A 25,460-nucleotide genomic window follows, 5' to 3' on the forward strand; every position below is an offset into this window, starting at 1 on the left:
TGGTCACAGCTAACAGAGCTGCATCCTGTGCACGGCTGAGATGTCAACCAGCACCCGGGCCACCCGGGACCATCCGCCTTCATCCCTTCCTGCGTGACAGCCAGGTCCACCAATGGCAGGCGGCACTTGGGGGCAGAGTCACAGTGCAGTCGTGCCGTGCGCTGTCTGAGCGGTGCCTCCGAGTCACCTTCTATCCCAGCCACCTGGGGGCCCACGTGGCCCCCTCTGTACATTTTTAATGTTTTTATCCTCACTCGGGGACAGTTTTTTCATTGTTTAGAGAGAGAGCGAGAATGAGAGAGAGAGGGGGGAGGGAGGGAGGGAGGGAGAGGGAGAAGCATTGATGTGACAGAGAAGCATCCACTGATTGCCTCCCACTCGCACCTGGACCAGGGATCATACATGCCCAGACCAGGGATAGAACCTGCAACCCTTCATTTACTGGCCGGTGCACCAACCAACTGAGCCACACTGGATAGAGTTATACATTTTTAAAATGTGCATTATTTAGAAAGCACTGCAAGGGGAGGTGGGCACATGAGCTCCTAATGGGGCATGCAGTCGGGGTGGGTGTCCTGCAACCACCCTCTGAGGAAGTTCCTCTCCAAGTGAGCCCTCTTTCCCTGGGAGCCTTAGCCTCCAAGCTCTGAACTTCTCTCTGAGGGCCCGTGTGAATGGCTGCATGGGGCTACTTCTGAAGACGTGACCAGCAGACAACAGGCTTGTCAAACCAGTGAGTGCCACAGAGATCCCGACCTTGTGGGGAGGGCAGCTCAGCTGGCATTGGGTCCTGTTTCCAAAGAGGGGGCTAAGAAAAAAAAAAGACCAGTGGGGCAGGCAGGGGAGGAGCATTGGATCTGAGGGGAGCCTCAGAACCACCCAAAAGAAAGGGCTTTAAAATGCTGCCTGCTGACCAGCCAGGAGAAAGCAGAGGGATCCCAAGTTCAAGGGCTGCCCAAGCAGCTGGGAGTTGCTCTTCTGCCACATTTGAGCAGAAGGTTCGCTCCAGGATTCTGGCATCCAACAAACCAAGAGAGTACGCGGAAATGCCATTCTTTTCTTCAAAAGAGGCAACACAAGAAAAGTGCCCCTCCTTGCTGTCCTTGCGCCCCAAGTGCCCCCGCCCTGAAAAATGATCTGTGTCCGGCTCTCTCCCACCTCTAGGGGACCTAAGAGTAAATGCCAGATATTATTAGATGCCTACTGTATGCCAAAAATGGTGGAAGGACACATTGGGAGCACTGTTCCACAGACATCGATCTGAGTGTATCCTGAAATCAACGCCATTGGGGCATCATGCTATCCCATTTTACAAACCAGGAGTCAGACAGGGTGCCCAAGGTCACAGCAAGAGGGGCACAACTGCCATTCAGCAGCAGGCCCCCCTGCAGCCACCCCAAGCCTCCCCACCCCCATCCTGCCCATGCTCAGCACTGGCAGAAGCTCTTGGGGGAGGAATGGCGTGGGCCCCAGGCCCACTAGTAGGACTCTCACTCCTGGGACCCTGAGTCTCAGGCACAGAGTCAGCGGAAAGGGTCGGCGCAGACACAAGACTGAGGCCTCTGCTTCGGGACTGCGCATCCCACCCTGCAGCCTGGACCCCAGAGCTGCCCCAGGCACGGCTGTGGAGACTCTTTTGCTGTGGGCCCTTGGCCTCTGTGAGCACCTGCGTTTCTCCCACCACTTCTTCTGTTTCAATCCGCCTGACTAGTTGCTAGTGACCCAAGGACGCTCATTTGTTCCCCATCCCCCGCCGCCTTTGAATGAAGACGCAGACCCACAAGGCCATCTGTCTGCCCTCAAGGCTGCCTACCGCACGGGCTCTATACTGGCTCTGCTCTGGCAGGGGAGAAGCTTGGAGCGAGCCAGATGAAGAAATGAAGGGAAAGAAGGGGCATTTCTGTGTTTTCGGTCACAACCAGTCCCAGCTGTACAATGTAGCAGAGGCAGCTCTTTCTGTCTATGCCACTGGCTTCCACCAGCAGCACGAGGGCGGAAGGCGTGGTAAGGCCACCCGAGACGCCGACGTGGGGCCTGTGTGAGGCCCGGGAGGAAACTCGGAGAGCCTGAGTGGACAGAGATGACCTGCAAAGAGAGAAGTCCGCAGGCAGGGCTCCCATCCCCGGGGCCAGGGGATTGCCGGGATCTGCACAGCTCCCAGGCCCTCCTCGGTTAGGCAACTCAGGGATTAGAACAAAGTGCAGGAAGTGTTGGCTGCAAAGGGTGAGAAGGCTTTTCGGGAAGAATATTTCCTAACCGTTTCCGGCAGGAAAACATTAGACATAGAGGGGCAGTACCCCAAGGCAAGCGGGAAGGACCAGAGCGGATTCCGGATTCCGGGGAAGGGACTGTGGCCGGGGCCAAACCGGATGCTAACGACTCACAATCGCTGGCCCTGGGGCCGACTTGGAACCCAGCAGAGCCCAGCCAGGCCGGAGCTGAGTCTCAGATGATCCGGCAGAAACAGCCATGTGGGGAACATGTGGGGAAAACACGGGGGAAACGGAAAGGGAGTCCAGACAGAGGCTCATAACGAGAAGGGGCTGACACCCCACGAACGGGCTTCTCCAGCTGAGTGGGGAAGCAGTCCAGTGCGGGCCCGCGGGCTCCTGGACTGAGTGGAATTCGGGAAGGACAATGTCACCGTGGCAGCTTTATTTGTAAAGGTTACTACACCTTCTCTGTAACTGTCCCCTAAGAGACCTGTGACTGTCACTCCACTAGTCACCCCAACATATTTATCACCCCGACTTCGCCGGCTCCCGTGGTGAGGGCAGAGTTAGTGCTTCCTCTCCTCGCCTTCACCTGGCACTCGCTGGAGAGGCTGGTAGGAGGTGGGCCCTTGCAGGTGGGGGGACTTCAGGGTTTCCCAGGCTGGAGGAGGGGAGGAAGGCGACAGGCGATGGAAGTGACATCACCTACAGTGTGGAGTTGTTTGAGGGATGCCCCGAGTGTGGCGGATCAGAGTGGAGGGGGCAATAAATTATGCCTAGAGAATGGGGAAGGTTCCCGGAAGAGGTGAGATTTAGGCTGGATGGTGAGGAATGAATGTAGACTCTTCTAATACAAAGCCAGGAGAGGAGGCCTGGCTACTCTGTGGTGGGGGGCACAGCGCCGAGACCCGCCTGGGCGGGCCTCCCTGCCCTCAGACACGGTGGTGAGCTCGAGGCCCCAGAGAAGTGCCCCAGTGACAGGATAATCACAGCCGCTGCCAGTCCTCCTGCATGAGTGGCTGTGATCTACGGGGGTCACCCTGCCTGAGTGCGTCAATCAACCCCACTTGATCTGGCTCAGAGCCCACCTGTGCAGCCGTGAATGACAGCCTGGGCGTCAGAACAGCAGCTGCAGGACGGGGCCAGTTTTGTGGGAAAAGGAGACTCCTCACTGCATCTACAGCCCGAAACCTCCCCTAAAGGCCGTGGCTGGGAATGCCAGCACCAGCACAGTGTGGCCTGGGTCTTTGGCATGTCACCACGGCGGAGCTGGGAGACTTGTCCAACTCTCATCGGCAGGACAGGAGCAGAGTGGATGCCTCGGGCCCTAGGTCTGCAGCTCAGGTGGTTGCTGTGGTTCCCCCCCATTCCTTCAGCATGGTGCCAGCAGGCAAACATGGCACAGACGAGGAGTGCTGTGTTTCCCTGGCGATGGCCGAGGCCCTCTTCAACCCGACTGACACTTTCCCCTTGAGGAAGAGGACGGGGTCCTCCCAGCTGAAACAGGCCGGGCCTGTGACGCCTGAGATGACGGTTCCTCTCTCTCCAGCTCCTCTTCTCTCTCCACACAGTGCTACGCCCATGGAAAGACCTTAAAAGTAGCCTGGGTGTACGGATTTTTATCTGTAATTTGAAAGTATATTTTATTATGACCTTTCTTTGCACTTAAAAATTAGAACAATGCTTTTTGTACTTGAAATCTACCCCCCAAATGATAGGATTATGTTTACTATTTCTACCTCTCTTTACTCCATGATGGCTGGTTAATATTGTAGAGAAATTAGAAGTCATAAGCATACACATGCTTTCAATATGTTATTCAGTGTAAGAGGTAACTTTTCTTCAATCTCCTTTTTAATATATAACTTTTACTAATAAAATATTTTGGAGCAAAACAAAGCCAGAAAGGGAAAGACATTTCAAGCCAAGGAAGGACATAGGGGTTCGGAGTGGACAGCTGAGAAAGCCACCCACTAGGGCAGGAGGGGTGTCCAGCCCACAGCCTGCGGGCCGCCCAGGACGGCTGTGGATGCGGCCCAACACAAAATTGTAAATTTGCTTAAAACATTATGAGACTTTTTTTCTGATTACATGTTGTAATGTCATGTAAAATAAACATACGTGTGCTCTTGCTATTTGTACACATGCGTGGCTTCAGTTTTACAGTGGTATGTGTCTTCCATTGTGTTCTCTCCCAAGCATAGACAGTAGAATTCACACCATCAGATGTTACATGTGCTCGTGGTGACTTAGTGAGGCAGCGATTATCAATAATATTTCAATCTCCCACTGCAACGTTAGGCCTTTATGTTATTTAGAAGTCAGGTAAGAATTCCTACTTGATTATTAAAGGTACTTCCACACCTTGGCGGCGCTTCACACATCACCTGCCACGCTTTACCGTCGGCCCCCTGCCTTGCCCTGCATCGGCAGCAAAGACAGGGCTGTGGAAGGGCCTAACCCTCACTTTCTATTTTCCTATCAATTATTTTTCATAATAAAAGTAAATCAAGCCCCTTTTCTGTTATTATTTTTTAATCCCAGCATGGCTGCTACAATGTCTCAAAAGGAAAATGAACCCCCAAAAAGAAAAATTATGGATGAAGGAAGATTGTTCAATGAAAAGTGGACAGATGACTACTTTTTTGTTGAGGCAAATAGTAAGGCACTCTGCTTAACTTGTAGGGAATTTGTGCAAATTTTCAAAGACTATGATTTGGAAAGGCATTATATGCAAAAACATTCTGCCAAGTTCAGTGCATATGAAGGATTGTGTTGTAAGGACAAAAGAGTGGAACTGGAAAAAAGTCTGTCTTCTCAACAAAATTTTTTTCAAAAAGTTACAATTCAGGAGGATTCCAATGCAAAAGTTAGTTACACAGTAGCATACTTAATAGCAAAGAAGTCAAAGCCGTTTACTGATGATGAGTGTATTAAGCCATGTATAGAATGCATGGCAGATATAATTTGCCCTGAAACAAAGGGAGATATTTCTAAAATCAGTTTGTCTCACCAGACTATAGCCAGGTGAATTGAAGAAATTGTAAAAGATGCTATTTTTAAATTTTATGCTTTGGTGATGGATGATGGCACTGATGTTACAGATAGGGCCCAAACTGCCATTTTTAATAGAAGTATTGACGACGAATATGATGTCACCAAAGAAGTGGCTTCTTTAGTGCTATTAAAAGGCACAACTAAATCAAGAGATTTATACAAAGCAGTAAAAAATATGTTAAAGTGATTTTCTATGTCCATGGTCAACACATCTGGTACAGTTACTGGGATGCCCCGGCGATGGTAGGGAAAAGAGAGGGACTTGTACAAGTCAGAGAAGATGATGCGATTGCCACTCAAAACTCACCTTTGATGAAGTGTCATTGCAGGGTACATCAAGGAAATTTATGCACAAAAGCTTTAAAAATGCATAATATCAACCCTGGCTGGCGTAGCTTAGTGGATTGAACTCGGGCTGTGAACCAAAGTGTTGCAGGTTCGATCCCCAGTCAGGGTACATGCCTGGGTTGCAGGTCATGACCCCCAGCAACCGCACATTGATGTTTCTCTCTCTCTCTCTCTTTCTCCTTCCCTTCCCTCTCTAAATAAATAAATAAATAAAATCTTTAAAAAATGCATAATATCATGCAAATCATCATCAAGACCATGAATTTCATAAGAGTCAAGGGATTGATCATCACCAATTCCAGGAACTCCCTAAAAGTATTTGATGCTGACTATAGCAAAATCATTTACTTTTTTGGAAGTAAGATGGCTACGTGAAGGCCAAATGATGGAAAGATTTTATGATTTGTGACATGTTATCAAGTCATTTGTGGTATCGAGAAACAAATTTGTGCCACCGGAACTTAACAGTGAAAACTGGCTTACAGATTTAGCATTTTTAGTGGATTTAACCACTCATTTAAATGAGTTAAACATGCATCTTCAAGGTGAAAACCAGCTTATCAATACTATGTTTCAAACCATAACCGAGTTCCAAATGAAACTGAAATTACAGCAAGCTCAGATCAAGGCAAACAATCCTATGCGCTTCAACCCACTGGCCAAACACAGTCCTGTGAGCAGCGAAGGGCATGCAGCCTTGCTTTTCAACTTGATACAAGAATGTGAAAACAGATTTTGAGATTTCGGGGAAAATAATATTTTGCTGTATTTGGGACTCCATTTTCAGTCAACATAGATATGTGACTTGCCAATTTTCAAATGGCATAGAGCTACAATCTAACATTTAACTTAAAGAAAAACTGGATCGTGTCTCTTTACTGGACTTATATAGGTCCTGTCTTCCCGGAGACAAACACCCCTGGCTTCACATCACACCTTATTCATGTCATCACCATACGGCAGCACCTGCATTTGCGAGCCACTCTTTTCAGGAATGAAACACATTAAGAGTAACATTGGAACCAAAGCACCTGAAGAGCACCTTGAGAACTCACTGAGAACTGCAGCGACTTCTATCAAACCAGATATTGATGCTCTAGTTTCTCAGATACAATGTCAAACATCCCACTGGTTTTACGTTGCCCTCTTTTCTTTCACTTCTATAATGAAAATATTTTTAAAAATCTACGACATGTTAGTACTTAGATGTGCACATTTTCTATATTAGTGATCACAAACTTGGGACCTGCTCAGTGATTTTTAAAGGTTATCGAGAGGGCATTGCATAATTAGGGTTATTATGTGAGGACTTTTTTGTTTATCTGTGATGGCAGATATCACGAAAATTATGCACGGACCTTTTTTTTTTTTTTGCTCATTAGCTTTTGTTAGTGTTTGTGTGTTTAACATGTGGCCCAAGACAACTCTTCTTCCAGAAGACACCCAGAGACACCAAAAGGTTGGACACCCCTGCACTAGGAAGGTGGCATGGTTTGAGAAATGGGTCAAGGGGAAAGCAGGAATTAGGCTGAGGAATGTCGATACACAGAGTGCGCACTGGATGCCGAAGGCCACGGAGAACCACGGGGGCTTTTAGCAGGGACATCACTTTGCCCCGAGGCGTGGAAGGGACGAAGGGTGACGAGGGTCTGAAGAAGGCAGTGGTGGTGGGACGGTGGAGGGAGGACTCAGTCAGCGTGTGAAAGACAGGATAAAAGAGCTAAGGGGCTGGAGAGAGATGAGGGGGAAGGAGGAGAGACCCCTGAGAGGAGTAACAGGAAGGTAAGTGTGATAACTAATTTCATTTGTCAACTGAGCCCTGGTGCCCAGGTAAGTGGTCAAACACTATTCTGGATGTTTCTGTGAGGATTTCTGGGATGAGACTGACATTCAGATAGGTGGGTTTGGAGTACAGCAGAGTGTCTGCCAGAGGGTTGGGGGGCTTCATCTGCTCAGCTGAAGGCCTGAAGAGAACAAAGAGAATTCCCAAAGAGGGAGGGACCCCTGGCAGCCTGCCCCGGACTTGCTCTGCAGCGTCAGCCCTTCCAGTTCCGCAGCCCACGCCCTGTGCCCTTTGGACTCAGACCGGAAGCCGGCTGGCTGGGGTCTCCAGCTAGCTGACTCACCCCGAAGATTTTGGACTTGCCAGTTTCCATAGTCACATGAACCAATGGCTTAAAATAAATCACTTTTTATATATAATATCTTGATAAAGATAAATAGATATATAAAGACATATGTATCTTTATAAAGATGATACATAATCTATATATGATACTGGTTCTACTTTCCTGGAGAACCCTGACTAATACAGTAAAGAACAGAGGTCTGCCAGGCCCCAGGAGGCAAACGCCACAGCCCACTGCTGTCTTGACGACCCCCCGACATACGTGTGTTCAGGGTCAACACACAGTCACGAGAGTCCGCTCTGGGCCAGGCCACCTCCACTGCTATTGTGTCATTTAATCCAGGAGCTGCCTGGGTGCCTCCTCTCAGACGTCATGGAGTCATATCACAATGAGCAGGTCAGGACAAACTCCTCACCCTCTTCTCCACCCCCATTAGAGTAAATGGCACCAGATAGTTGCCCAAATAAAAAATCTGGGTGTCCTCCAAAAATTGAGAGTTGTCTTCTCTCTCCCTCATTCCTTCCTACCAGTCCTGCTCCAAGTCCTACCAATGCAACATTAAAATATGTATCTACTTCTCCCATGCCTTTCCACAGCCTCCACCACCACACCCTTGGCCAAAGCGCCAGTGACTTCTGGCCTGGACAGTCGCAGGAACCCCCTCACTGACGCCCTGACTTCTTCTCAGGCACTTCTGCAAGTCCACTCTCCATACTGCATCAGCCAGAGCTTTGATGGTCCCATAAACTGGACCACGTTACCTCCTTATTTTCAACACAGCAATAATCTCCCACTGCTTTTTGGATGAAATACACGCTCTTCCATAGCCAAGAAGGCCGGGACCCACCTCTGCCACACTGTCTCCTCACGTCCCCCTACCCGCTGGCTCTAGACATTGACCCCTCTCCCCTCCCAGATGACACCCCACCCTCCTGGCAGCCTGAGAGCCAACTTGCTGTCCTGGGGGCACTGGAGTGGGTTCACATGCCTGGCTTCTCACCACACAGACCCCAGTGTCAGTGTCCGCTCCCCACAGAAGCCCCCGACCTCCCTTCCTAAAGAAGCTCTGAACACCAGCACCCCTTTAACCCTCTCCTGGAGGACCCTGTCTGCACCCCCGAGACCTGCTTCCCATTACTCCCACCTCTCAGCTCTAAAAGGTCCTTTGGAGACAGAGTTTACTAAATACAAACATGTTTGGAACACCTGTGAGAGTCAGGTATCCTGCTGAGGGGACGGACGGTGGACATGGAGTCCGAGGGGGCTGTCCCCGGGAGACTAGCACAGTCCAGGCGGCGGGCAGTGCAGGGGCGTGATCCAGGAACACACCCGGGCAGGCCTGTGGCCGGCCAGTGCAGGGCCAGAAACGGAAACCATCTGTTTTTCAGGTGAATATCTTTTAGTTGTTTTACTTGTTGTTCTGGAATATGCTGGTAATGCATGCTCATTGAAAGCAAATTCAGAAAATGAAAAAAAGAAAAAAAATGGGCACTTATAATGCAGTCACACACAGTTCACACAGTGACATTATTTTGCTTTAAAATCAAAGCAAAATAATGGGTTTTCTCCCCATTGTTGAAAGGCTGTGGCCATCTTTCCCCTATAACGTTCTCTGTGTGTTCTTTCCAAAGTTTTTGCTACTAGAAATGATGCTCCAATAAATACCCATGTGCAAGCACCTTTGCACAATTGTGAGATGACTTAAAGAAACTAGGAGTGGACCCCTGGCCGGGTAGCTCAGTCGGTTAGAGCATTGCTCCCACCCGCCAAGGGTGCAGGTTCAATCCCGTCAGGACACATACATGAATCAACCGATGAGTGCATAATACCACAAATCAATGTTTCTCTCCCCCGACCCCACTGCTTCATCTCTCTAAAACAAACAAACACACACACAAACAAACCTAGGAGTGGACATGCTGGAAGTTTGTGCTTTTCAAATTTTTGTTCAGATGCCAAACTTCCCTCTAGAAAGACTGAAATAATTTAAACTTTATCAATCTGATTGCCGAAAACCAATATTTCAATTTACTGGGCATTGCTGCAATTATCTGTGATGCGGACCATCCTTTAAAGTGCCCAGAGCGGTGCCTGGCGCGGAGCGGGCGCTCTGTCAGTGTTCGCCGAAGGGGAATGTCACCGCTTGGAATTTGCTGTTGGGGACTCCCTATGTCCATACCCTTTGCACATTCTTCCACAAAAATATTTGGCTTTTCCTCATTCTATTGCAAGAACACTTTTTATCTCATGAATATTAACTATGTCTTTGTTATTTACATTGAATTTTGTGTTCCACTGCCCTTGATTTGAACTTCTGTGTGCTTTCTAGTAAATTTTAAAAATATTAATTATCCTCTTCAATTCCTGCTAGAATTCCATAGAATGTAATGAATATAGTGGGCTCCCTCTGGTGGTCACAAGAAAATCCCCAAATCCCAGTGGTCAGTCAGTACATAGTTAAACCTTGAGACTCTTATTTACAGAACATGGTACACTTTATAATTAATAGATTCCGAATGGCTAGACGATGGCTTAAGAGAAGACTTCTAATTATTTTCTTCCATTCATCAGTGGGTTTAGAAAGTGGTTCCAAAGGCCACTGTCCAAAACCACGCTTACCGTCTTGCCTGCCAAGTCCCTGTTTGGAGATTTCCTGTGTCTGTTTGGGGCATCACCCCCCAACCCCCGCCCCAGGCTTGCAGCTCCAGGCACTCTGTCCACTCCCGCGCCCATCCATCCTGTGGGAGACTTCTGTCCACCACATGGTCCAGGGCCTGTTGCAGCTGCTCCCTGCCATCAACCCTCATGGCCCTCATTCACAGTCTCGTGACCTCTCCTCCGGTGAAGTCATTCAGCAGACAGTCATCATCCTTCCTTCATGCGCCCGGCACTGTTCTAGGTCTGAGGGTGTGGCAGGGGACAAGACAAGACTGTCCCTGCCCTGAGCACCCCCTCAGTGCGCTGCTCTCCTGGACCAAACCAGCAGTCCAGGCAGCTCTCCAAGCTGTTTCTGGAGTCCTCCTCCAAAATCGGACCTCTGCCCACACTCCTTCAGCTGGGCCCCCCAGAAAAAAACCTCTCCCTTTCGTAACCAAGCCCCATGTTCACTTCCCACTGCCACCTTCCCACCAAACAGAGCTGCTGGCCGCTCCCGCATCTCCCCTCCGCCTCTGTACAGGAGCCCGACCTCGTGGGATGAGTTCCCCACTCCCGCTAGCGAAGATGTCAGCCAGTCTTCAAAACCCTGCCCAGCTGTCATCTCCTGCTGCCTAGGTCCCCCTGTCTCAGGTGATCTCTCCCTCCTTTTAGTCTTTGCAGGACTTTTTCTTCCAACTCTTCCCATTCTCAACACATTATAGTTCTCTGCCCGTGCTGCTGTTCTCCAAAGCTGGGTCTGCAGTTCCTCAGACAGGCCCCCTCTAACAACCTGAGTCAGCACTGCCCCCGGGCGTGCACAGAGCAGGGCGGGGAGTGACGGATGAGTGAACAACTGAGGGAATGAATGAAGGAGAACCATTGATGCAGGGTAGAGAGGAACTGAGACCATTCTCCAAGGAACTCTAGCCTCCCCCCAAAAATCAGACACACCAACTATGTCCTTCATCTTTGCACGGCCTTGTCTGTATAGCCTAACTGCCATTTAGCTATTTATATTTGCCATAAACTTAAGTCAAATGAAGTTTGTGATAAAAATGTATCACTTAAAAAAATTCTACATCTAAGAAATAATTGAAAGGGGAAACCGACCTCCTTCTTCAGAGTACTGGAACACACCCCCCCTTCACTAGCTCTTTCCAAAGCCAACAACTGAATAAAGGGGCTGAATGCGGCAGCTTCCACCACCTCTGTCTGCTCGGCAGTGCCTCCCACAGGCTGCCGACAGGCTATAGTGTCTGGGTCGCTTCCACGCTGTGCTCTGTGTTCTCCTAGGTAGACTTTAACTCCTCGGCTCAGGCTTCCAAACACCTTCCAGAACAGTGAGGCTTCAACTCTGATTTCTCTGCTCATTCGTTTCTGGAGGCTCGCCCTGCACCTTGGGCACAGCACACGTCATTTGGAAACCACACCCACCATCTTTGGTATGTCACACAAGGACACAGGAAAGGCACAACGGGAAACCTGACTGGGAGAAAGGTCCCGAGTACTTCCAGCGTAGTCGAGCCTGGTGAGACACCAGTGTGCGCGGCGTGAAGGGGCGGCAGCCCTGGGCTGTGCACGTGGCCTCGGGGGCTGGCAGCATCTGACAGGAGTGCCCAGCTGCACGGTCCCTTTTCCTTTCCAGTTCTCTCCCTCCTGGGCTCTGCCACCAGCCTTTTCCCTCCCACATCCCACAAGGTCATGCCCATAAGCCTGCCTAGCCTTTGTGCCTTCCCTCCAGTCATCCCAGCCAACTGCCAACTCCAAGCCTCCTCTCCCTACTGTGCTGGCAGCCCTGACCCACATCAGCAACAGTGGAGAAGGTAGCAGGCTGTGCGTGGTGGGTGTGCACCGGTCTGGGGGCAACGGTGTGGACTTGAGAGTGACCATGGGTGACTCTTGGGAAGCAGTGCCAGGCCCTGCTCTGCATGGTCTCTGTGCGTGTGACTCATACAGTCCTCACAACAGCCCCATCGGGCGGGCACCACACCCATGCAGCAGCAGTCCCTGTGTAGCATCCTCGGCTGCCACACAGAGCACCGCCGTCTGGGGCTTACACAACAGGCATTAATTTTCTCACAGTTCTGGAGGCTGGAAGTCCAAAGTCAAGTGTCAGTAGGTGGGTTCCTTCTGAGGCCTCCCTCCTTGGCTTGTCTTCACGTGGTCTTGCCACTGTGTGCATCTGAGTCCTGATCTTCTCTTCTTGTAAGGGTACCAGTCATACTGGATTAGGCACCACTTTTACAAACTCATTCTAACTCAGTTACCTCTGTATTATACAGCCACATTCTCAGGTGCTGGGGGTTAGGACTTCAATGGAGGAATTTTGGGGAGAACACAATTCTCCAGCCCAGAAGATGTCTCCATTCCCCAATGCTGGGGCTTTTGACAGGGACAGTGCTTTGTCTGCCAGGGCTGCTGAGAAGGTGCGATCTCCCTGTGGAGCTGCTGAGGGCCACCTTCAGGCCCCCAGGAGGTGCTGTCTGAGAATGATGCGGAGAAGATCTGGGAGATGGAGAGAGAGCCGCAAAGCCTGGCACACCGGAATCCGGCTCTGCCTGTGACCTTCTCATTTCCAGTTACATGAGCTAATAATTCCCCTTCTCTGCGTTACTGAGGTACAGTAGCATGGTGAGAACATTCATGAGTGTTCTGAGGCTGCTAACAAAGAGAGTTGGCTGAGGCCAGGATCTTGACACCGGAATGGCCCACGTCTCCGCACCTGCAAGGTGGGGGCACACGGCGGCTGTGAGAGTGGATCCAGGCGCCTGGGGGCCAGCCCTGAGTGGTCCTTTGGGACACTCCTGAGTCACATTCGTTCATAACACAGCAGGGGGTGCGGTGCCGACATCTCCAGGTTCCCAGATTGCTGCTCCGAGAGCGGGCTCCCCCAACACACTGAGGGCTCCTGTCCTCCAGCCCAGCGTCCGCAGGCCCTGCCGCATGCCTCAGGGCAGGCCTCAGGACGGAGCACGAGGAAGGCCCCGTTCCCTCCGCAGCTCCCCCGGAGGATGGTCTGCAGGAGCACAGGGCAAGAAAGAGCCCAAGTGTCCCTGCAGAGAAAGCCAGCTTCCTCACAGGCCAGCCTGACAGCCCAATAGGGCTCCTATTATTGCCCGAACACCACGGCACCTGCTCTCTGGTATTGGACTGAATCGGGCCATCTCAAAGGGAAACTGCAAACTGAAAAAAGCAACGACGTATGATACTATTTGTATAAAAACAGGAAGGGAGCTACCCGCTGAAATGTACATAAAGGACCTCAGAAATCAGGCTGTCTGATACACTAGCCACCAGCTACATGAGGTTACTTAAAATTAATTAAAATTAAATACTAAATTCACTTTGCCAGTTGCTTCAGACCTATTTCAAGGGCTCAATAACCACAAGGAGCTAATCCGGCCACTCACCGGATGGCGGGCATTTCTACCACCTCAGGAAGCCCCGTCAGCCAGCGTCGCCCTGGAGGGAATCGGCCAACTGGTAATGCCGCTGGGGAAGGGGAGCAGGAGACTGGCGGGGGGGGGGGGGGGGGTGTTTCTCACGTGTGATTTTCGGTAGTACTTGAATTTTTATCACATCATATATTATTTTCTACTCAAAAGTAACCATTTAAAAACTTTAAACACAATTTTAAACATTTAAGTACATAGGTAACATAAGAGGGTGTTGGAATACTCAAGGGACATGGGTCAGTGGCACTGTCTGAAGCCGGGAAGTTTCTGTGGAAGGAGGAGAAGACCCTTTGGGGGCAGGTGTGAGAGGGAGCAGCCTGGTCAGGGGACCCCCAGCTGGCAGCCTGCACACCTGGCCCACACTCACACCTGGCCCACACGCAGGGAAACTCCTCTGTCCCTCACATTTCAGTCCTCTCAGCAACCTTGTAAAGTCCTCAGGACGATTATTATTCCCATTTGTTTTAGTTTCCTCAGGCTGCTGTGTCAAATCACCACAGACTGGGTGGTTTCGGATGACCGAAATTCATCTTCTCCAGTTCCGAAGGCCAGAACCCAAAATCAGGGTGTTCTCAGGCAGGTTCATTCTGGAGGCTCTGAGGGAGAATCCCTTCCATGCCCCTCCAGCTCCTGCCGGGAAGGGGGCATGGGTGCAGGGTGGGGGTGGGAGGGGCTGCAGTCAGTCCTCAGAGGTCCTGGGCGTGTCAGATCGCCACTGCCTCCATTCCCCAGCGCCGTGGCCTCTGTGTGTCTGTGTCTCAAATCTCTCCCTTCTGTATCTTATAAGAACACTCATCATTGAATTTAGGGCCCAGCCTAAATCCTGGATGATCTTATCTCAAGATCCTTAACTTAATTATATCTGCAAAGACCCTATTTGCAGATAAGGCCACATTTGTAAGTATGGGGGTGTTGGGACTGGGACATACATTTAGGGGGACTCAGTTCAACCCACTACACCATTTTATAGATGAGGGGTGCAAGACTCAAGGGCCCTGCCTTTGTCCAAGGTCACAGGACCACATCAGGGCCCAGCCCTGCCAGCCCTCCCCCCTTCCCTTCCTCCCTCCATTGACTGGGGCAGGAGCAGCAGCCAGCCCCTCCCCTCAGCTTCCAGGCTCCCACTGAGCACCGCTTCACAATGGGCAGCACACAAGAAGAGCCCCCGCCCCTTCCCTGGCCTCGATATCTGTCTGCTGCATCCTAGGATCTGACAAAAGATTACAGTGTCCCCCAGGCGTGGGAAGGAGCCAGGCAGGGGGATCTGCGGGCATCTCAAATCAGATGGGGACCCACGCCGCAGAGGATGGTCTCTGTCTGGACTCCAAGAGCCCGCGGGCAGATCAGAGCCAGGGAGAAAGGGAATGCATCAAGGCTTCTGGTGTCGGAGAAAAGGCCTCTGTTGGAGAAAGTATCAGCCTCCGGGCTTTTACATCAATTAGGGCTCTGGCCCAAAGGGCTCCAGTGGGTCCTCCAGCTCCAAGCGGCAGGAGAGAAAGTACAGCCCATGTAGGCACGAGGCCTGGGCACACGGCCTGCAGACGCTGGGGTGGCTGGACAGCAGCACGAGCCCTTTGACGACAGCAGCCCAGTGCTCACCACCAGCAGAGCCGCTCCCTTCAGAGAGCAAGGGAGGTCCCTGTCCCCTTGTCAGTGGGTCTGCAGGTTCCAGCCAGCCTTTCAGCCTCCATGGTCTTCCCTGGGACCCTCTTGGAGCTTCTCTTTGTGGTTGGGGATCTCCCAAGGGAAGATGAGCTTTGACCTGTTCTTTCTCTGTGACTTCAAAAAAAAGTCTCCAGAGCCCACTCCTATAACATAGTCATTGTATTTTGGAGAAGAGACTTGCAGTTGCTAAGTGGTAGACCGAGGTCTGGACTTGGCTTGGATTTACTCAGGGCTCCAGGCCCTCTCCCTGCCTCCTCATCTCTGCCAGTCCGTCACCTGTATCTTTCAAACTCCCAACCAGCCACCCACAAAAGGCAACAAACCCAGCTCACATCACCACCCAGGCTATGCCTGTACGTAGATACAGCTGAAACAAAACTTCCCTCCAAGAGTTTGCATTCAAGTCTACGATTGTTCAAAATTTCAAAGTGCTGCTGTCATCCACAGAACTGATTTCACATCTTATGAACGCACTGTGCCTCCCAGTTTAAAAGACTTTTATCCACATAATTCATGTGAATTTACATCCATACGATACCCAGACAGAAGGAGAGGGGAAGAAAGAGGAATCACATTCATTTTATATGTTTTGTGGATCATCCAAAAATTCATTTTCTGGGTCTGGATTTCCTCCCCCTTGAATTCAGCTTCTGACTTACTGAACAAGCACCGATGCCTTCACTTGTCACGTCCTTTTCCCTCCCATCACAACCTTGGAGGTGCTACGACTGAAAGTCAGCTCAAGCCGGACCATCAAACCCTCTCCCGCTGGGCCCCCAGGGACCGAGGGACCTTGCAGCAGGAGGTCCACCTTTGCAGCTGTCTGGGCAGCTCCCAACCTGGAGATGTTGGTTATCGGCGAGCGGTTTCTGGACCCGAGAAGGAGATTGGAAATGCCAGGTGACTTGACTACTGGCAGGCGTGACCGTGAGGACAAGGGCCACTGGGTTCAGCTGCTGTGACCCGTGTACTGTCACCTTGTCCAACACAGAGAGAAGTCTGGTAAGTGTTACAACCTTCCACGAATTCACTGGTGTACACACCACCCTACGAGCGGCTAATGCGAACCCTAAAACCACACACCTCAGTTCTCAGTCATCACCTGTGCAGAGCATCCCTGAGGACCACGGGAAGCCCTGGTGTGAATCGGGGGTCCAGCCACGTGGGTTAGGGATCAACACCTGGCTCTATGCACAGCCGCACTGGTCTATACCACCCAATTTCCAGAGAGTCAGGATTATTTGCATAATTCAGACCATGTTGCCTGTTCCCTTCTTCTACCCAGATTGAAAGAAATGAAAACAAACAAACAAACAAAAAATGATTTGGACACATTATCATCCCCATTCCCCAAAGTCTGAAATAGAGCTGAAATCAAAATGCTATGCGCCCTGTGGCCACTTGGTGCCTGTTTCTCCACCTTCACAACAGGCTGGCTGGCTCCTTCCCAGCATCTGAGCCTTTATTTCAAGCCATCTCTAGCTGTCCTCAGCTCCCCCCACCAACACCACCATCCCCATCAACCCGAGGCCGTTAATCTTGCTGGATCTTTGACTAGTGCCATGCCTTCCAGGGAAGATGTGGGAAGAAAGGCCCCAGGATGGGCCACCAGGTAAAACAGCCAGCCTGAGACCACGGTGACAACCTTGAACATGTCCTCAGCAGTTCTGAGTAGACAGACGGTAGGACAGACAGGCGCACAGAAGTCAGGTGCCGGTGAGGATCAAACGCGCACTTACCCTGGGAACAGACGCATTCGGCTGGCGCTTCCCGAGCGGTCCGGAGCTTGGCGAGTCCCTCCAACTTCTGAACCAGGAAGAAAAGAGGGGAGAAAATGAGGATGAGCTTGAGGGCACAGAGGGACAAACGTGGAAAACTCAGCAAAAATCAGTCTATCGAAAAGATAAATTGACGGTTGTGAGGATATTTTTAACATGTTTTAAAGGGTAGAATTCCATTCTACACAGTTTTGGAATGAGAGGAGAAACAAAAGGAAACATTCAGCAATTACTTGGGAATCCCTGAAAAGAAGGTGGCAGGTTTCTGCTTTGTTTCAACATCTTCGAACACAAATCAAGGAAAGCCCCAGTGAAGGTGCAGCCGGCGTGAACCCCGGGAAGGCAGGGCAGAGCAGGTGGGCGGGGCCCTGGCAGCAGCTTTGGTACTCAGCTCACCCCTCCCGCCTGCCCGCTGCAAGCCTGGCCCCAGCCTGCAGCCCCTCCCAGCCGGCTGCTGCAGGAAGTTGGGGTGCACTGAGCTCAGACCCCTGTCCCAGCCCAACCTACCCTGACGACATCTCCCATTCTTCTTTCCTGTGGGGAGGCTTGGCCCTGACAATGTTTTTTAAAGATTTTATTTATTTAACTTTAGAGGGGAAGGGAAGGAGAGAGGGAGAGAAATATCAATGTATGGTTGCCTCTCGTGCGTCCCCTGCTGGGAACTGGCCTGCAACCCAGGCATGTGCCCTGACTGGGAATTGAACCGTGATCCTTTGGCTCACAGGGCCCGCACTCAATCCACTGAGCTACACCAGCCAGGGTGGCCCTGACAATTTTGTTCCATGCAGTTCAACAAGCATCTCTGCACATGCCCAGCCCTGTGCTCGATGTGGGTGAGGGGAAAAGAATTACTACAGATATCAAGTCGAAGTGACAGCTCCACCATTATAACTCACAGTACAGGTCCAGCACCATCTCTGCCTGGTCAGACCCTCAGAGTGACCCCTGAGGCCCAAATTATTGTCCCTTCCTCTGAGGGGACACAGGTGCAAAGAGAAGAAAAAGGAGAAGAAGAAGAGGAGGAAGAAGAGAGTAGTCCTAAATCCCAAGTCTAGGTTTAGGGATCAAGGTGACCTCCCAAACCAGCCCAGGCTTGCGTCCTGACGAGAGTATGCGGCGTACAGAAGCAAGGCCAGCTTGAGCATGGTTGGTAGGGTAATAATATGGGTGTAATAATTTATAGTTTTAATATAAACATTTCACCTAAAATGTCATATGGTGTGCTTGAGTGTGATATTGTTATGTTACATAATTGCATGCTTATGATTTTGTAATAAAAGGGGCGTTATTTGTGCCGGACTCTATATTAACCTTTCTCTAGAAAAAAACGAACAAACAAAAACCCTGAAAACCTCACTAAAAGCAAAACAAAGCAGATCCCAAGTGTGTTACTTAACCTTAGTGAGAAATGCACTGTGACGTTCAGAACAGGTCCGTCAGTTTCACACGTAAACACGTAACCTTTCCCCGCCCTGCTTCCTAAGGCCAAGCCTGGAACGTCCCAGAAGATGGGGCCTTCGGCCACGCCCTGTGCTGTCTCTGGCCGGGACGGCCCAGGACCAGGAGGCTGAGACAAAACACGACCAGGTTAGCTCCAGCCACCGCAAAGCCGCCATCCCTGTTGGCCAGTCACCTTTGTTTTCCAGGTGGGCAACAACAGGTTGATGCAGACAGAGATAGAATTGCAGCCCAGGTTTGAGGGAGGGAACCTGCGACTGCGTGGTCAGGACACCTGGGGGAGGGGAGCGAAAGCGGTGCCGAGATGGGCAGGGTGGGGGGCAGCCTGTAAACCCCCCAGCCGGTCCACCCTCCCGCACCGCCTGGCCCTCCAGTGGGCGCCAGGCTCTCAGCCCCATTCGTACCGCACCTGCCTCGCATCCCTGCTCTGCGCTGGAGCTGCCCACCCGGCCCAGAGCTAGGGTGCCAGCCGCCCAGGCTGATCCCCTAGTCCCCAGAAGTTTCCCGCACCTCGCAAAGCTTCCTCAGGGCTCCCATCAGGTTGGGGGAGAGGGGCGCAAGAGGGGGCAGTTAGCTCCGCCCCAGGCAGCAGCAGACACCACCCAGTGCCCCCCCCACCCCCCAAAGCTCGGGACCTCGGAACTCACTTTCCCCATTGCAGCTGCAAAATTTACCTGGAAAAGGAACCCAGCCTTCTAGTTTAAGTCAATTTGTTGGTGGAGCTCTCATCTGTTTTTATCATTGATAGACTGACGAAAAGTCACACTGACCACCCCCCCACCCTGGTTTTAAACAAAAGAATTTAATGCTAAAAAAAAAGCTAGCTTTTTTTCCATCCTCATTGACTTTTCCATTGCCTTTCAGAGAGAGAGAACATCCATGGGAGAGAGAAACGTGGATCAGCTGCCTCCCACATGTGCCCCAAGCCGGGGTGAACCTGTAACCTAGGCATGCGCCCTGCGGGAATCGAACTGGCGACCTTTCAGTTAGGCGAGGATGCTTCAACCTAGCCACCAGGCCAGAGCTACACCTGGCCTTTAACTGCTGCTATCTCACCTGGGCCGTTCCCCTAACTTGGAAGGGGGCCATATCATATACTGATAGGAAACATAACCACTTTCAAGCTATGCTTATTTTTAAATAAAAAGCTAAACAGGAAACTGTTGATGAGAGGGCAAAACAAAACTGTGGATGCTAGCAGGGGGATCTTAAGTTATGGGGATCGAGTTTTGTTCTGCACTTACTCTGACCCTCGCACGCATTCATCTTTCCTAACTGGAGGGTGACTGTGGGGTTTCGTCCCCTAACCCTCTACCCGCCCCACCTCCTGGTCCTGACCCTCCGTGGACTTGGAACTGCCCCTACTATGCTCACAGAAGGAAATGTTTGAACTAGAAATGCAATCCCACATTCTTTATTCCCACGTTCTTTTGTAGTCTATGAAAATATCCTTTTGTGTTTAACTTTGTGAGAAATGACTTAAAAGCCTCAACTTTAAAACAAAATCCTCACTGAGGACATTCTTTCATTGCTTTTAGAGAGAGAAGGGGGAGAGAGAGAAACATCGATGCAACAGAGCAGCAGGGATGGGCTGCCTCCTGTCTGCCCCGGGCCTGGGGTGCAGCCCACCCCCCAGGTGTGTGCCCGACCGGGAATCGAACCATCCCAACCAACTGATCCGCACTGGCCAGGGCAACATCTCCACTATTTATTTATTTATCCTCACCTGAGGATTTGTTCATTGATTTTAGAGAGATGGGGTGTGCGGGCATGGGGGCTGGGGGCAGGGAGAGAGAGAGAGAAACAGAAACATCGATTAGTTGCCTCCCAGGGATCGAACCCACAACCGAGGTATGCGCCCTGACTGGAATCAAACCCGAAACCTTTCCGGGTACTAGACAGCGCTCCAACTAACCCGGCCACTGGGCCACTGGGCCACCGGGCCAGGGTGAAAAGCCTCTTGATGTTTTACATTCCATTATCTGTCAGGGCCCCTGGCATCTGCAGACAACGTGGCCCTGGTTTCACATACGCAAACAAGTCCTGACTCCGAAAGTCAACAAAAGATGAGTTTCTGAGAAAACACGGGGAACATTCCCTCCAGAAGTGTTGAGTAGGAGGAGGAGGAAGAGGAGGGAGACTTGCAGTCTGGGGGGAGGGGTGGCGAGAGCAGAGAGAAAATTAATCAGGGCAAATCATGGTTTCCGAAAGGGCAATCCACGGGCAGATGATAAACGCGCTAGCGAGCTGCTGGGGCGCCCGTCTGCAGCGCGTCCCCGGATGTTCAGTCACACCCTCGCCTGGTTCCACGTTGATGAAATGTGAACTAACGTACAAAAAAGGATGCAATGATTTATTTCTGTAAAACTGCTCCAAATGAAGCCACAAAGGCATTCCTATCCTTTGACAGAAAATTCCTACTTTAGGGAATATACCCCCAAGGAAACAAATCAGCAGAAGCAAAATAAAGTGATATTCACGAGGAGCTGTGCCTCACGCAGCAGGAAAGGTGGCACGTCCCCTCGGTGAGACTGTCACGTCGTCGTGAAACAGCGTAGTGAAGACAAGGAAGAGCATTGCTGCTGTGATAAATAAACCGCCTACAGCTGTGTACAAGTCAGGCCTGGAGTGGCAGCAACAGGAGAACATGCACTCACTCGGTGTTGGAATTATGATGATTTACTTATTTAAAAGTTCTTTCTGTGTTGTGATACCATCTTCTCAGGAAAAAAAATTAAAAAATCCCAGAAGTAGAAGAGCCAAAGTGAAGCCCTGCCACCTTCCTGCTGAGGACAGTTTTTGAACGCTGGACAGACCATTGTGTCTCCTCAGACCCCACCCCAGGCTCACCTCTGCTAATCGGCAGCGGGGGTGCCAGAGGAGGGGCCGGGGGAGAACGAAGCCCTCTGCACACAGCCACGTGCCCCATCTGCTCCCTCCGGTCGACCGGCTGGCCGCATCCCACGGCCGCCAGCCGCCAAGAGGGCAGCACTTCCTGAGCATTCTTTTTTCTTCTGCGGCACCACAGTGATGGTGATGGTGGTGGTGAAGAGGACAGCAGATATAAAGCGTTATTATCAAGGTCACTGACTACCGAGGGTGTGCCAGGTGCTCTGCCAGCGGCTGCCATCTCATTTAGTCCTACTGATAACTGCTGCGGTGCCAGGACTGCCTTTATACCCATTTACAGATGAGAAAACTGAGACTTAGAGAAGGCATCCTGGTGTTGACGAACTCCAATCACAAAGCTTATACACAATTTTCCTTCGCTTATACACAAAACAACCTTTGCTTATACACAATTTTCATGTCTAAAAAAAAAAGGATGTTATCAAAAGCTGAAAGACGATTTGACTTTGCATGGTGGCCACACAATGAAATACACAGTTTACAAAGAAGTTGGACCCAAGGAAGCACACGCCAAGGCACTTCATAAGTACATTACCCAAGATTAAAGATAAGGAGAGAATCTTAAGAGCAGCCAGAGAAAATGAGAGAGTTACCTACGAAGGAGTTCCCATAAGCCTGTCAGCTGATTTCTCAAAAGAGACTTTGCAGGCAAACCTTACTGGGAAGAAGTATTCAAAGTCATGAAAGGCAAGGACCTACATCCAAGATTACTCAGTCCAGCAAAGCTTTCACTTAGAATGGAAGGGCAGATAAAGTGCTTCCCAGATAAGGTCAAGTTAAAGGAGTTCATCATCACCAAGCCCTTACTATAAGAAATGTTAAAGGGACTTATCTAAGAAAAAGAAGAATATCAAGAATATGAACAGTAAAATGACAACAAACTCACAACTATTAACAACCGAACCTAAAAAAAAGTAACAAAAATGAACTAAGCAAACAACTAGAACAGGAACAGAATCACAGAAATGGAGATCACATGGAGGGTTATTAGTGGGGTGAGGGAGGGAGAGAATGGGGGAAAAGGTGCAGGGGAATAAGAAGCATAATTGGTAGGTACAAAGCAGACAGGGGGAGGTTAAGAATAGTATAGGAAATGGAGAAGCCAAGGAACTTATATGTACGATCCATGGACATGACTAAAGGGGAGGAATGCAGATGGGAGGGGTGTGCAGGGCGGAGGGGAATAAAGGGGAGAAAATGGGACAACTGTATTAGCATAATCAATAAAATATATTTTAAAAAGAAATACTCAGTTCATGTATTCTAGAAATATACACTTGAAACCTTTATCTTATAAACCAATGTCATCCCAATAAATTTAATCATATAAAAGCTAGGCCATACAAAACCAAAAGGGCAGAAATCAGGTCAGCAGTTGTGAAAGGCTGGGGGAACATGAGGAAGTACGAGACACATGGAGGAGCTGTGACTGTTATGAAACTGCTGTGTGGGGTTGGGAAGGTGCAGATAGGGCACTAGGCACCTGTCACAAGCTATAGGACTGCACATCACCAAGAGGAAACTTCAATAGATAACTTCTATGGGACTCTCTGAACTTCCTGGACTTGTATGTCTATTTCCTTTGCCAAATTAGGGAAGTTTTCTTTCATTATTTTTCCAAATAAGTTTTTAATTGCTTGCTCTTCCTTTTCTCCTTCTTGCACCCCCATGATTCAGATGTTGGCCGTTTTGGAGATGTCCCAGAGTCTTCTTAAACTCTCATTTTTTGAATTCTTGTTTCTTCATTTTGCTCTAGTTGAATGTTGATTTTTTTCCTTATGTTCCAAATCACTGATTTGAATCCCAGCTTCCTTCTCTTCACTGTTGGTTTCCTGTGGATTTTTCTTTATTTCCCTTAGTGGAGCCTTCATTTCTTCCCTTATGCTTTTGCCAAATTTAATGAGTTCTTTAAGCATTCTGGCCACCAGTGTTTTGAACTCTGCATCTGATAGGTTGGGACAAGTATCCAGGCTGCAGCACAAGGTGAGGAAATACCTGGCAGCCTTCTGGACTTGAGGGGTGGAAGAGGAGTCCAGGCATCACAGGCAGTTCGAGTTTGCAGAGCAGTGGACCTGAGCGGTGAGAGCTGTACACCAAGAACCACGGAGCTCTGTGAGGGCCCTCAGGGAATTCCGCAGAGCACTGACAGCACGTGTGTGAGGAAATGGCCTGACACCAAGACAAGAACCACGCAAGGATTAGAGGGAACAGTGCCCAACCTCACATGGGACTGGGGCATGGGACTCTTCTGATCGCCTGTTCAAACACTGAGTGGATTTAGACACCAGGAAGGGTCACACGTCAGTGTTAGATAACCAACCCTAGGTTACACACACCTCTGGTCCTGCCTAATGGATCTTAAAAACAAGATCCAAAGGAATCAAACTATTTCCCAGTAACTTAACTGTGACACAACAAAGCCTGTGAATGTTGGTAGAATACAAATATATCTAACACCCAATGAGATACAGCTCATGTCTGGCATACAATAACAAGTTACCAACAGGAAAAAAGGTTTCATAATGAGCAGAAAAATTGATTAATTGGAAGTGACCCACAACTGCCACAGATGTTAAAATTAGCACACAAAACCTTAAAATGATGGTTGTAACTGTGCTGCATATGTTCAGAAAGTCAAGTAGAGCTATCAAAAATATTAAATGATCTGAATTGAAATTCTAGAGATGAAAACTATTATGTCTGAGATTTTAAAATGTGGTAGAGAGAATTAATGGCAGTTTAGACACTGCCAAAGACAAGATTAGTAAACTGGAAGTCCGCTATAGAAATTATCCAAAATGAACACACAGGGGAAAAATGTTTTTTAAGAAAAGAAAGAGAATAACATTAGTAAACTTGGGATTTCAAGTGTCCCAATATATGTGTGATTATAGTCCTCAAGGAAGAATAGAAAAAAATATTCAAAGAAGTAATGGCTAAAAAATGTTTCAAAACTTGATGAAAACTATAAACCCACAGATCCAAGAATCTCAATGAAGCTCAAGCACAATAAACATGAAGAAAACCACACCAAGGTCTGTCATGAATTAAATTGCCTAAAACCAGTGATAAAGGGAAAATCCTAAAAGCAGACAGAGAAAAAAGGTGTGTGGACAAATGAACTTTCACATACTGCTGGTGGGAATGTAAAACAATGCAATGGCTTTGAACAACAATTTGGTGGTTTCTTAAAAAGTTAATCATGCACCTATCAGATGACTGATCATTCTACTCCAAGAGAAATGAAAGCAGTTCCCATATAGAGACTTGTACATGAATGTTCATAGCAGCTTTGTTTTTAACAACCAAAAACTGAAAACAACTCAAATGTCCATTAACAGGTATATATGAGTAAACAAATTATGGGATATCCTTATAATAATACTTGGCAATTAAAAAGAATGAGCCCTGGCTGGCGTAGCTCAGTGGATTGAGTGCGGGCTGTGAACCAAAGTGTCCCAGGTTCGATTCCCAGCCAGGGTACATTCCTGGGTTGCAGGCCATGACCCCCAGCAACTGCACATTGATGTTTCTCTCTCTCTCTCTATCTCCCTCCCTTCCCTCTCTAAAAATAAATAAATACAATCTTTAAAAAAAAAGAATGAACTAATTACACATGCAAAAGCATCAAAGAAACTGTCAATAATTATACTGAGTGAAGGAAACCAGACCCCTCTCCCCACAAAAAACGAATGGATAGTTCCATTCATATAAAAACCCTGAAAACGAGAACTAATCCATTGTGGCAGAAATCAGTAGCACCTGGTGGCAGGTGGGGAGGGATGGAGGAGAGAATTTGAAGGGGCAGGA

The 25,460-nt window shown here is 49.5% G+C and overlaps 1 protein-coding gene across 7 annotated transcripts in view; it reads right to left on the reverse strand.

Moving 5' to 3' along the window:
• The window catches only part of COL23A1 (collagen type XXIII alpha 1 chain), a 291,034-nt gene that overhangs the window by 253,377 nt on the left and 12,197 nt on the right, over positions 1 to 25,460 (reverse strand). For all 7 annotated transcript variants that reach the window (XM_036014916.1, XM_036014914.1, XM_036014917.1 and 4 more), the window contains exon 2: positions 17,244 to 17,310. In XM_036014916.1, the coding sequence (XP_035870809.1) occupies positions 17,244 to 17,310 (67 nt within the window). The remainder of the gene's footprint in view (positions 1 to 17,243; positions 17,311 to 25,460) is intronic.

Source organism: Phyllostomus discolor, chromosome 13 (genome assembly GCF_004126475.2).
Source record: "Phyllostomus discolor isolate MPI-MPIP mPhyDis1 chromosome 13, mPhyDis1.pri.v3, whole genome shotgun sequence".
NCBI lineage: Eukaryota > Metazoa > Chordata > Mammalia > Chiroptera > Phyllostomidae > Phyllostomus > Phyllostomus discolor.